Here is a 14,034-nt window from a genome sequence, read left to right on the forward strand (position 1 = left end):
CTCCACAGACAAATATAGTGATAGGCTATATTAAGAGAGGTATATCTTCCAGGAATAAGAAGGTTCTGCTGTATCCTCCCCTGATCCAACTCCATTTCAGGGTTGTATTAATTTTTGGAGCCTCATTTGAAGAAGGACATTGAGAAGTGTTGGGACTGGAAGCTCAATTCCGTGTGGACAGTCTCGGGCAGGTAAAAGTAGGACTTCTAAATCTTAGAGTCTTACGAGGCCCTCCATGAACAGCGGGGGTTCGAGAAGGTCAGACCGAGCTAGCTCGGCTAGCTCGGGTATTTCCGCCTCTCCCCCGGAGATACCTGATGGGTGGAGTCTCCCTGCCCTCGAGGTCATCCCGGATTGGAGCACACCTAGTTACCTAACAGCATGGTATTGAGATGCAAACTGTGTGGCTGAAGATTAAGTAGGATTGAGGAAGCCAGAAAGCGCTCTTAGCACGTGTGGAGCCAAAGAGAAAAGTAGGGCTCCGCTTCTTTTCTTTCCTCTCTCCCCTCCCCCTCTCTCCCCGCTTGTACTTCTACTTCCAATCCCTTAAGCTTAGCCTCCTTAGGAAATCTCCCCCTCTTCCTCCTAAGGAAGATGTCCCTGCATTTGTAACCCGGACCCTGAAATAAAGCTCAACCCCTGTTTGACTCTGGAATGTCCTTTCTCTCATACGTTTATCCGGTTTGGCCAACCGAAGACCTGGACAGGTAAGAAAGACTCGGGTAGCCCAATACAGGCCTCTAGGCTTGGCAAGAAGGTGTAGGGCATCAGGAGGAATGTGGATAGGGGACCCATGGCTTGTGGAGAGGCCATATGATGATCACTAGAAGTGACGGCAAATAATTAGTCTGGAGAAGAGAAGATTTGGGGGAAGAGGTATGATAGCAGTCTTCAGGTATTTAAAGGATTGTCACAGGGAAGTGGGATTAGACCTGTTCTGCTTAGCCTCAGAAAGAAGAATTAGGAATATGGGGTGAAAGTTATGAAGAGGCAAATTTAGATGGACATAAGGAAAATCTCCCTTACAGGTAGAGCTATCCCAGGGGCATGGTGGTGCGCACTTGTAGTCCCTCTATGAGGAAGCTTGAAGATGGTGGATCACTTCAGCCCAGGAGTTCTGAGCTTCACTGTGCTGAGGCAATTAATTAGGTGTTTGTACCAGGTCTGGCACCAATATGGGGGCTGAGTAAATGGGACCAGGTCAGAAATGGATAAGGTCAAGGTTTTGGTGCTGATCAGTGGTAGGATTATGACCATGAGTGGACAATGCATTTTCAGACTGGATTACATAGGGTGACTCAGTCTAAATATATACATACATACATGCATACATGTATGCATATATGTATGTGTATATATATGAATATATATTTTAAAAGTGTTTTTTCTTTTAAAAAATAGAGCTACTCAAAAGTAGATCAGTCACCTCCTCAGTAAAAATGACCAAAGTCCTCCAGCCAATGCTGGAAAATTGGTTTTGTAGGTGGTTTTTTTTTAAAAGAATTGATTGAAGATGACTTGTGAAGTCCTTTTTGAATAAGATTCCTTCTGATTTCTTATAATTGATCTGGTTATGTTATTCTATAAAATCTTCAATGACTGTAAAATAAGGTACAGATTGCATGGCACTCAAGGCTTTTTACATTTTGATGCCACCCTCCTGGACAGGCATCCTAATGTGGAGGAAAGAATACAGAAATTCAAGGTTTGAATGCCCACTCTGCTACCTGTATAAATTAGACAATCACTTAACCTCTTGAATCTTTGAACACTCAATTATAAAATGAAGATGGACCAGATGATATTCAAGGTCCCTTCAAGTTTGAAATTCTATGATCCAACCTTTCCTCTTCATCTCATATCTTAAAACTCAAACTGTGCTGCTTTAATAATCTCAAACTTGTAAATTTTTAATTTCCATCTCTCCTTCTCCCTGGTACCCCCAAAGCTCTCCTTCTGTTCACTGTGACTTTAACTCATCCCCATTTTTCCATTCTGTCCTCTCTACCTTGGCCTCATATTTCATTTTCAAAGATTCCTCAACAGATTCCTTAGAATGAAATCCCCCTCCCTACCACCACTATGCATCTCTTCTTGTTCAGATGACCACTGGATGACCTGCTGTCTTTACACATGCTGTACGTGCCCCATGTATGTACCTCTTAGAATGCCAGACTTTCTTTAAGGCTCACCTACAAGAAGCTTTTCCTTCTCCCTCAAGTTGTTAATGCTCTCCCTCCACTCAAATTGCCTTGTGTCAACTAGTTACATGTTGCATCTCCTTATCAGACTGTGAAGTCCTCAATTGCAAAGACTAGGTTTTAGTGGGTGTTTCTTTTGCCTTTGTATCCCCACCACCTAGCATAGTGCTTTGTACATCAAAAACTCTTAAATGTTGGACTGAACCGAATTTCATATGTATGCTTTATTTTCCAACCCTGAATCATACCCTTCACTTTCACACCTCTGTGCCTTTGCTTGTATGGTTCCATATACTTCTAATGCCCTCCCTTCCCTTCATGCCTGTTGAATTCCTACCCATCCCTTAAAGTTCATCTCAAATGACACATCCCCCTGCATTGTGTCTTCTCTGATCAGTCCCTGTTATTAACAACTTTTCCCCTCAACATAAGTAAAATAGCTCTTATTTTGGTACCATGTATTACTTTGTAGTTATCTGTTTCTGTCTAGACTGCTCCATGAGGGCAGAGATTATGTTTTTTTATCAAAATTTTATATCTCCTAGCATCTAACATAGAGCTTTGCACAAATTAAGAGACATCCAGGTGGCACAGTGGATAGAACTGGACTTTGTGTCAAGAAGCCTTGACTTTTTTTTCCCCATTGCATAGCTACCCATTATAATCCATCTGAGACTCCAGTGAGACAAAAAAGAGAAAATATTGTGAAAGAAAAAACTCAAATCAAGCATATCATGATACTATTAGAATAATTTTCAAGACAGTAAATAATTCTCCCAGTGATAAGGGATGAAATCGGTTGCCTTTTGGAAATAATGAACTTGTTATACCAAATCTTGTAGTTAACAAATTCACTGAGTACTGAATGAGAAGTTCTAGCTCTCTTGGGGAGAATGGGAGGAGGGATACAATAGAAAATACAGATGATATAAAAGTAAGCGACATCACCAAAATGGCAGGGAGTCTTAGTAGAGAGAAAGGTGGCCTTTAAAGCATGGAAAACCTAGATTTAAGTCCCACTTCCGTTACATATTAGTTGTGTGATCCTAGGAAACTTACCTAACTTCTCAGGGCAAGAGAAAACTCTTCAAGAGTAGAAATTGAAGAAAAGATAACTTCCTGTATTGGTAGAAGGAGTTTCTTCCCATGGAATTTTCTCATAACATTGAAATCATAGGAATATTGATCATAGCTCTATCCAATCCTATTTACTTCTATTGTATCCTATACTATTCTATCTGTGTATGGAGGCCTTGATTTCTAATCTAGCCTCAGACACTTAGTAGCCATCTGACTCTAGGCCAAGTCACTTCATCTTTCTCAATCTCATTTTCTCATTTGTAAAATGGAATCATAATAGTCTTTACAGGATTGTCATGGGGAGCAAATGAGATGATTTATGTAAAGAATTTGTGAACTTTAAAATACTATGTAAATGCTATTAAAATGCTATCTTATATGATTGAAGTAAACTTAATTCAACTCAATCCTTAAAGCTAAAACATACCTGAATGTATTTGCTGTCAGCTGAGAAATCCATCTGAATGACAAAGCTTGGGATGTCTTTGCAATATCCAATTCGGTTCAAGTTTGTGCCTTGGGTGAGGTCATAGAAGTCAACAGTGTGTTCTGATGAGCCCACGGCTAAGTAATGGTTGTCTGGGCTCATTCTAGAAGAAACAAATCAAGGGCATGGTCAGTGGGGAATAAAAATCCAGGGGATAGTTTTTAGCTGGTTTTGAGAAGAGATTCAAAATCTGCTCTCACTTCAATCTGATAGATTTACTTAGTTAAGTCTGCCATGGAACTCTCTCTTGTTACAAACAACAAGACAGTTCCCAATATCATTTGTGGTCAATTCTGTCTTGTATCCCTACTCATAGTTACTGGATCATTGATCTAGATCTAGAAGAGGTCTTAGAGATCTTAGCTTGCTCCTAATGGTTCAATCATCTCCATTCAAAACCTTAAAATTCAATTATCTCACCATTTTTATAAAATGACATTGATTTACCAACCCTTCTTGTCTTGGCTGAAGATAGAAAAAAAAATTAGAAAAAATATTATGTGCCCCATTAAAAATTAGAAAAATAGAAAAAATTAGACAAAATAAAGATAAGATTCAAATGTAATCCCATAGTAATAAAGAGAAAATTTATGTAGTCTTTTGGATAATATTGTTATCTAAGCAATGATATATATCTCAACAAACTCAGTAGACATTATGAAATTCAATTAAAGTGTATTTATAATTTGTTCTGTTTTTCTTTCTTTCTTTTTATCAGTGACAGCATAAGATCCATATAAGCATCTGGTCAATACCCAGCTGACTGTTTGTCAATTTGACTGACAACTGAGTTCTTTCTGATGCCCTCTTTTATTGGCCAAAGCCTGTTTATAGTGACTAGAATCATGTCACCCATTAATACCTGATATCCTGAATAGCTGATTTCCGATCTCTTTTTTTCCCCCAGACTTTCAAGCTGTTCACCAATAAGATAACAAATTCTCCATTCTTCATGCCAATGGCTACCATGTCTCCATCAGGGCTGTAGGCAGCACACCTGGCTGCATGGCCCAAGTTGACCTTGTTCAGAAGTTTCTGCAAAGACATAAGCAATACTATTTAAACACCATAAAACTTCTTCAGTTGGTAATTCAAGGAAAATGCAATAGCTAAATCTGCCTTACTGTGATATCCCCAAGACATCGATTTCTTACAGAAAACTGTAACTAAATAGCTTGGCTATGTAGAAAGTTCTGTTAGAGGAGTGTCCTCACACCAGTGCACCATCATGAATGTGTTCTAGCTATCAGTGTTGGTGTCTGATCTTCTACTGAATGGACAACTCCATAAAGGCAGGAATTCTTTTCTATCTAAACTTTGCATTCCCCTTAGCATTCAGTGTAGTGTTTGTCACATGGCAGTGGCTTCAATAAATGATGAGCGATGACTGCCTGGCTCATAGTAGGCACTTCATACTTGCTGATTAATTAAGTGATGAATATATGCACGAATGAACTCCAGGTATTCATTCTGCCACACAGCTAGGTGGCACAGTGCACAGAGTACTGCACTTGGAGGAAGGAAGACCTCCGTTCAAATCTGGCCTCAGACACTAAGTGGCTATGTGATGTTAGGCAAGTTACTTCACATTTATCTGCTTTAGTTTCCTCATCTGTAAAATGGGGATAATAATAGCACATATCTTCTGGGGTCATTGTGAGATTAGATGTAAAAGCATTTTACAAATGTTAAAAGAACTATATAAATGCTAGCTATTATTATTGTAATATTGTAACATTATATAATATTTAAATATTTACTGTACTTTCTTCTGGAGACATAATGTGAAGATGTAACGGTGGCAGACAGAGGTCTAGCTTAAATTCCACCTGTGGAATTCCAGGCCAGATTTCTTCCTTCTTTAACAGTGCTTGGTGAATATACCACACCATTCAGTATATAATGATGCTCTTCTGAATTGTTCCCTAATTTTTTGTGTGTGGAAATCTTGTCTTTCCAACTCAATAATAAGTTCCTTGAGGGAAATAATTGTATTATGCTCTCATATCCCTCATAGAATTTAACACAGTGTACAGTCTCCAGAGCCTTTTCTGGTTGCCCTATTTTCCAGATGTTTAAGTTTGTCTATATCCTTCCTAAAATGTAATACCTGGAAGTAAACACAGTACTCCTAGATGGCCTGACTAGGACAGTGTATAATGGAGCCATGGCCTTCTTATTTTGGACACTAAGCCTCTCTTAATCCAAGTTAGGATGGTATTAGTATTTATTGGATAGTACTAATATTTTGGCTTCCCTATTATACTTTTGAACCATACTGAGCTTGAAGGTCACTAAAGCTCTTAGGTACAGAGTAAGAATCACAGAATCAGACTTGGAAGGGACCCGTTGGCCACAAATTTCTTTTTGGTTAGTTCCATTTTTGTATGAACTCTTGGATAGTCATGTCTCCCTTAATTTGCAGTTATGAAGTTAATTTTAAAAATATATTTGTAGAAATTGTATTTAAAGAAATACTCAAATGGATCTGTTACCCTTGGAGGATGTTGTCTCCAGGGATGCATACTGCAAGTCGTCTATGCCTTCCAATCCTGTGAAACTTTTCTCTTCATCACATTTCAATTTGGACTCTGTTGGACCTCATCAAATGAGACAATATCTATAAAGTGCTTAGCACAGTATCTGGTACATAGTAGGTATTTCTTAAATACTTTCCTTTGCTATCCTTCTTTCCTATCTCTTTCCTTCCCTCCTTCTCTCCTTCCCTCCCTCCTCCACTGCCTTTTTCCTCCTTCCCTCTCCCTCCATTCTCTTCCTTTCTTCCTTCTTCCCTTCCTTCCTCTTTTCCTTCCTTCGTTCCTCCTTTCCTTCCCTCCCTTCCTTTTTGACTCCCTCCTCCCTTCCTCCCTTGTCTATATCTTTCCAGAAGTTGAGGGGTCATTCAGTGCCAAGGGCCTTCCTCACTTTTCCTTGACATCATGAGGATATCACCCAGGCTATCCATTGGCCATCTCTTACACTCACCAGGTGATCAGCCTATTTTTTAAAATCATGTTTTTCTGATGACATACTTTACTTCGGACCTTCTTTACAATTGCTTATTTTGCATTGTTACAGCCAGAGCGCACCCACCCATGTGGCTATTCGTTGCTCTCTGAGCAAAACTCCTTTTTCATTCTTTTCAAAACAATGTTTTTTCCACAATTCATAACTACACAACAGTACTTTTTACATGGTTACAGATCTCTTCCAGGAGGTTCTGCAATGTTCCAAGGATTGATGCAACTAGTACTATGTTATCCACCAACAGGAACATCTGTAAGACCTCACTATCTATAAGGAAACAACACACTTCAATTTGGACTCTGTGTTGGATCTCCTCGATAATACTAAACCTTGGCAAAACCCCTTTGGCAAGAATATATCTCATTTTATTTCTTGTCTGGTATTAACAACAAGATGTTTGTTGTTCAAAGTTATCTTTTAAGGAATCTTGAATAATTTTGGTGAATGGATGGGAAGAGATATTTAAGGTGGTGTTTTGTTCTTTCAAATCAAATACTTTGTTATGCTAAATAAACAATAAACATGTGGGGATCTTATATTCTTGTATTTTTTTCAGCTGTTCATATGATGGTAAAAATATAGTCTGATGTGGAAAATGATTTCTGAAAGCCTTCCTGTAATGCCCTCATTATGGATACCTTTGATGAATAAGTAGATAATTCTCATAAAAATTTATTTAGATGGGAAATTTTAAATCTATCCCTAAATTTCTTCTTATTTGATTTGACCTATTATTCTAAATTTTCAAGATCATCTTGGATCCTGACCCTATTGTCCAACATTAGCCATCTCTCCCACCTTGTATCACTATCAATTTTTACAAAAATGGTTACATCACTTCATTTCACTCCCTGCTCTCAGGTCCCATCCTAAGTCCTCCATGGCCTTGCTAATCACTTTCTTTCTATGTTAGAGACCATGCTCTGAAAGAACTTCTTTCTTAGGGCCTCATTGCTCTGATTGGTGACTTTCAACTGGACCATTATTTCAGAAAAGCCCAACATTATATTTGTTTCACTTTCTATTTGCAGCTCTCATCCCATCTACTCCACAACTGGTCACTTTGTTGCCAAGTGAACACCCTTTCCTCTCCTCACCTCAAGCCCCTAGTTTTAGAACCATGAATCATGATCAAGTCAACTGTCACTTGTTCTTGAACAGAGTGTGCCAAATCTATTCCCTCTCATAACCCTGCTGTTTATGCCTAGGGATTGACTAGGGTGCTCCTCCTCCCTGGACTCCACCACTTCCAAATGGATATTGCCTCTCCTGCTAGAATACAAGTTCCTTAAGGTCAGGGACTGTCTTTGTTTTTGTATGTGTATCTCTACCTCTTAATACAGTGCTGAGCATATAGTAAGTACCTAATAAGTTCGTTTTCATTCATTCGTCTAAGCCATCGATAAAAATGTTTATTCTTTTAAAGTCAAGTATGGACTCCTATGGTGGTCCACCAGATGTCCACCAGACATCATCAAACAGACTACCTTTAAAAAAACAACAAGTTATATCCTAAATATATATATATTTTCCTAAATAAGTAAAAGGTAAAACAGACTATTCTTCCTTCAGGGAGGAAGCACTGGTGTCACTCATACACATCCCAGTCAATGGAATTGCCCTTGAAGGAGTATGATACTGGACCAATTTCTGAAATCAGACCCATTTGGAAAAGCAAGCAGCATTACTTACTTTGTCTGCTAGGTCCCAGATCCTAGCTGTACCATCATTGCTGGCCGAGATGAAAATATCCTTGGTAGGATGAGTGGCCAGACCCCAGATCTCCCCTTCCATGTGTCCATCAATCAACATGTTGGAAGCAGCATTTTTTTCTCCAACTTCAATTATTTCTCCATCTTTGGTTCCCACTAAAATTTTTCCCTATTGAAATAAAAATGCAGCTAAAATAAACTTGAGGAGATATGCTAAACATCCATGGAATTAAAAGAGAAAGTCAGGATTCCCCTTCTCCTCCCCAAAGCTACCTTAATTACCCATAGTGGCATTCCAAATAATCAAAAATCCACTAGTTTTTATCATTCACTTTCTTCTTGTTTTCTTATCTGCTTTATTCCTCAACTAATATTCTTTGGGCTAGTTAGAATAGTTTTCATCTATTCACTTCACTCATTCATAGCTCAGGTGACATATTTTAACTTCCCGCTACCAATAGGTCATTTTATTTCCTTGGGTTTTCCTCATTTCCCAAACAATCCAATTTGATTAAATTCAACGCAAAAAATTTTTATTAAGTGCCTACTCTGGGCAAGGAACTGAATTAGGAAAGCAGGGTCCTTCCCCTCAAAGAGCTGAGACTCCAGAAGAAGAGATAAAACAGAGATTCAAATAATTATAATGTTAAAATGCTAAAGGGAGACATAACATGTAATAAGAGTTTTGAGAAGAGAAAGATTGCTCTTTTCAAGCATTGGGGGTAAACTTTAGAAAGAAGGGTATAGTAGGAGATGGTATGAAAAGGGTTCAGTGAATTCAGAAAATTATGATTAGAGTAGTCTGGCTAGAACATGGTCCTTCAAATGGTAGAGAAGCCAAAAGGGGAAATTCCATTGATGTCTGATTCTCACCAAGGAGAAATTGGTTATTAGGGGTAGAAATGATGGGAACCTTGAGAGGAAATGACCACTCTATCTTAGAGTTTTTGACAGAAAGGAGAAAGCTAGGAATGTTCTGATATGCACCTTAGATTTTGTGAAAGTAGATTTCACAGGGTTCAGAGAAAAGTTTGGAAGGATCTCATGGCCTAAAATTATTCATTATTAGCTAGCATTTATGTAACATCTTAAGATTTTGCAAAGTGCTTTAAAAATATTACCTTATTTTATCCTCATAAGAACCCTGGGAGGGAGGTGCTGTTATTATCCTCATTTTACAGATGAGAAACTGAGGCAGAAGGGTTAAGTGACTTGCCAAGGGTCACACAGCTAACAAGTGTCCAAGGGAGGATTTGAACTCAGTTCATCCTGACTCCAGGCCCAGAGGCCTTCTATTCACTATGCTACCCAGTAATCTCAGGGGAGGGGTTAAGTGACTTCCCCAGTGCCACTAAGCCAGTATGTGTCAGGGGTAAGATCTGAACCCAAATTTTACTTCTCTTTTCTCTACCAATAAGAATATTGTAGAACGAGAGAGTACATAATAAACATGACTGATAGAGAGCTGCTAGACAGTTTTAGTAAGGTAGTAAGCTACCCTTGATAAATAGCAAGAGGAATGAATGTCACTGCCAATCATTTTTTTTACCACCAATCATTTCTGAATGATAATGGGGAAGAGGAGAGGTGCTGCAAGATTGAAGAAGGGCAAACATTGGTCAGACTTTCAAAAAACAGAAGAGATAATCTTTAAGCTACAGGCCAATGAACTTGACTTTTCTTCTAGTCAAAATTCTAGAAAATATTATTGAAGAAAATAGTTATTAGAACCTAGAAAAAGAAACAGCAGTCACAAAAAACCAGCATGGCTTCATCAAGAATAGGTCATGACATCTAATTTCCTTTTTTCATTGGTTTCCTAAACTAGTACTGTAGATGGAATAGGGGTGGATGGAGAGGTGGGTGGAAATATTGTAGTTAAAGTTTATCTAGATTTTGAGTTTGCTGTAAGGAAAATCTTAAACAATCTGAGTTATCCAGCAGTTAGAAAATAGTAGATTCTCTCTCCTGTGAGGTCTATAAACAAATATAAAAGGAATTTTTCTTTTCCAGTTGGAGTAGATGGTCACTGACCTAACTTTTAACTCTAACTTCTAACTCTTACAACTCATGATTATGTGATCACAGAGTACATAAAAGCAAAGAATGGAAAACTAAATTGGATCCAAGTTGTGAAGAATTTTAAGTGCCAAACTAAGAAGTCTGGGACTTCTGTCTGAGTTACTTGACTATACTTGCGAATACCTTTAGCCTGCTTATATATTCACTGTATCAAGGAGAAAGAAGGATGCTATCACAATTTTCAGGATGTTTTCCATGTGAAAAGATAATGCAGGAATCTCAGTGTACATGATTCTATATTTGTATGTTCCCACAATATCTAGCTTAGGGATTGGCATACAGGGGTGCTCAACATAATTGATGATTTCAATGTCATCCTACCCATAAGGAAAGAAATACATTGGTTAAGCTGTGTTAGGAAGCTGATTCAACTGGCTACTACTACCCATTTTTTGCTATTTCAGAAAATCATAAGTCCCGTCTTTTGAGGCTAATTTATCTTTTTCCAGTGTCATCTATTATAAACATTCCTGTTCCCCCAAACCATCTTTCTTAATCAAGTTCTTGAAATTTCACTTGGTCACTCTGGCCAAATAGCTACAGCCCATTGGCCTGGAGAGTACACTCAGTAGATCAAAGACCTAGTTCTTAATTTTATCAGATTTTCCCATTACGTCAAGCTAAGGTGATGTTGTTATTGTTGTGTGGTGAAATTAAGTATAAAATCAACCCCTAGACTTGACTAAAGGCAAAATCATCAACTGTTTATAAATTCAGAAATACAGAAATGGAAAGAACACTGCCCTAGCAGTCAGGAGGACCTGGGTAGATCTGCTCCTGACTAGCCACATGCCCTTGGCAAAGTCCCTTCACCCTTGTGGGTTTCATATTTCCTTGTTCATAAAATGAGAGGACTGAACCACTCAGATCCTTTTTAGCTCAGAGATCATATATTCCCATATATACTTAGAGAAAAATCTAAACATTTTCTTGACTTTCATTTCTGTTTCTTTTTGAATAATATAATCATTTGTAGCTAAAACAATAGATTCAGTTACACAGTACGGACTGGGAAGTTTATGAATTTCTTGTGAGACTCACCTGCCTTTCCCCTGCTTTCCACTAAATACTTATTTGCCTATGAGAACAAAATATGTCTCTTTTGGAGATGCAGGGTGCCATTATCACTTTATATACCATAAGTATCTGCCAGTCCTGAGTTATGACTATGGTGGATTCAGTACCAGCTATGTTTGAGTGAGGGCAAACTCTGATCCCCAACTATTCCTGGTTTTTATTTAGTCCTGGCTTTTTCCTAAGCTCAGTGGGAGGACCTGGGATGAAAGGAAGGACAAGTGAAGATGTTACTTTCGTCTCTACTTACTTTGCCTCTACACACTGAGCGCACACATTCGACCAGCTGTCCAGTCTCTAGCTGAAATGCCCGGCAACGCTTCATCTCCTGGTCCCACAGTTTCACAGCTCCTCCTTCTTTGGTCCTAAAAGGGAGTATTAGGAATACTGAGAATAAGACCCTCATCCTCACCCCCCACTTTCCATTCTCTTTACTAATCATTTCAGCAAATATGCAATCAAATTTTGATTCAGCTGGTCTTTGATAAATAATTGGCACATCTGAAAAACCATTGTCAAGATTTTTTTTTTGTGGGTTCTACTTTGCTGTTAGTTCATGTCCCTTTCAAGTCACCATGTAAGTGTCTAAGACAAGACTGAACTTAAGTCTTCTGACTTTAAGTTAAAGATATTCTATTTTGAGAGAAAAAAAAACATAATCTAAGAGAATCAGACTCTGGCATCTCCTAAATTCTGTCCTCTCCATTTGCTTCTTAACCTTGAAAGAGCTCCAGTAGGGAGTATTTTGTAAACACTAAAGAAATTCCATTTGCTTCAGGAGTCCCCAGTTATCTTTCAGGACCCTTTTACAATTAGAGAGTCTGCTATTCACTCAACTATCTACATCCAGGGTTTCTGAAACCAAACTCTACTGATCCTTCTGTTCTCTTACATCCTCATGGATCGTTTGATCTAGGAACCTCTTGGAGAACAGCAGGAATAGATCTCCTTCCTGGACATGAGAAACAGGAGAATGAATATGCAAGCATCCCTCCAGAGAAAATGCACATGTCCGAGGAAGACAGTTGTTGGCAACCCACCTCCCAGAAAAAGAGAGAAATAGTATATTTCTAGAAAATATATAGCTTACGGTCTCTCTTTTCCACCAGTGACTATCAGTCCATCTCGAAGAGTTGTATACATTGTAAAGACTGGGCCTGTGTGAGCTTTGGCCACCAGCCTGATAAGAAAATGGTCCTTCCAGACATAGACATCTCCGTTTATGGCGCCAGTGAAAGTGAGGTTGTTCTGGAAGCAAAACAAATGACCAATTTTCAATGCCAAAAATGAGCATGATGCCTTGAATAGCTATTTTCTTCATTTGCTCCGTTTCAGTAACAAACAGAACTATTTATAAGCAAATGCAAAATAAAAAAAAAAGTTCAACTCTTGAGCATCTGTCAAAATAAAGGCAAGTAAGTAATAGATGCAGATCATCCCGAACCAAGGATAATACAGAAATTCTTTAAATTTGCTTTTGGAATGCACTACACATTTGCTCATCTTTATCAGCCTATCTTGCTAATGATATTTTTTCCAGATCTCCGTTAAAATGAATTTTCATCCCAGGAGCATATACCAGCTGACAGGAGGGGAAGAAGACCTAGATACATGCTAGAGCACAAGGGAAAGCCATTTTGAGAGTCAATATTTTCTGTGGATGATCTATAAAGTAAATTTCCCCTGGGTCATCAAAAAAGTGAACATAACACAACGAAGCATCAGCTGGCTGAAAAATCACATCAGTTCCAATTTCACCTGTTCCTCACCTGTATCTACAGAAAGGTAGCACCTGCGCCAAAGCCCCCACTGGGTGAAAGAGGCTGATTCAGGACAGAAGAGACGTTGCAAAGGGTTGGGAATGAAGCCAATCATGATTCAATGGAGGAAATCATTTCCCCAGAGTACCTTTGTGTACCTTTCCTAACTGCTAGCTCAAAAAACTTTGAATTGTTAGAATGTAGTCATCCACAGTATGATTTTTATAGATATGAAGTTGAAAGGGACCTCAGAGGTCATGCAGCGCTTCTTAAACTGTGGGTCATGACCCTATTAAAAATTTGGCAACAGTAAAAGGTTTCTGAATGTGCAACAACCAAAAATTTATTAAATATCAAATGTGTGATGAATCTGAGGTGTTTCTGGCAGCGCTTGCCTGTGCTGCGCCATGTAACTTCACTACAGCCTTGGTTCTGAACGCAAAGCATGAGCATTTTGCACTGTGCATGCCGGCACATCACACACAATGTCGAAGAACACTGCTGAAACATTAAAAGGGGTCATAAGTGGAAAAAGTTTAAGAAGCCCTAGACTAGATTCTAGTCTAACCCCCTTGTGTTACAGATGAGGAAACTGATACCCAGGCAGGTTA

At 38.6% G+C, this 14,034-nt stretch overlaps 1 protein-coding gene across 1 annotated transcript in view; it reads right to left on the reverse strand.

The window, feature by feature from the left end:
- Positions 1-14,034, reverse strand: part of EML6 (EMAP like 6) — a 298,693-nt gene that overhangs the window by 10,767 nt on the left and 273,892 nt on the right. The window contains exons 33-37 of the mRNA XM_072635548.1: positions 12,754-12,911; positions 11,914-12,028; positions 8,488-8,676; positions 4,631-4,803; positions 3,709-3,871 (exon numbers count right to left, since the gene is read on the reverse strand). Of these exons, the coding sequence (XP_072491649.1) occupies positions 3,709-3,871; positions 4,631-4,803; positions 8,488-8,676; positions 11,914-12,028; positions 12,754-12,911 (798 nt within the window). The remainder of the gene's footprint in view (positions 1-3,708; positions 3,872-4,630; positions 4,804-8,487; positions 8,677-11,913; positions 12,029-12,753; positions 12,912-14,034) is intronic.

Source organism: Notamacropus eugenii, chromosome 1, assembly GCF_028372415.1.
Source record: "Notamacropus eugenii isolate mMacEug1 chromosome 1, mMacEug1.pri_v2, whole genome shotgun sequence".
Lineage (NCBI taxonomy): Eukaryota > Metazoa > Chordata > Mammalia > Diprotodontia > Macropodidae > Notamacropus > Notamacropus eugenii.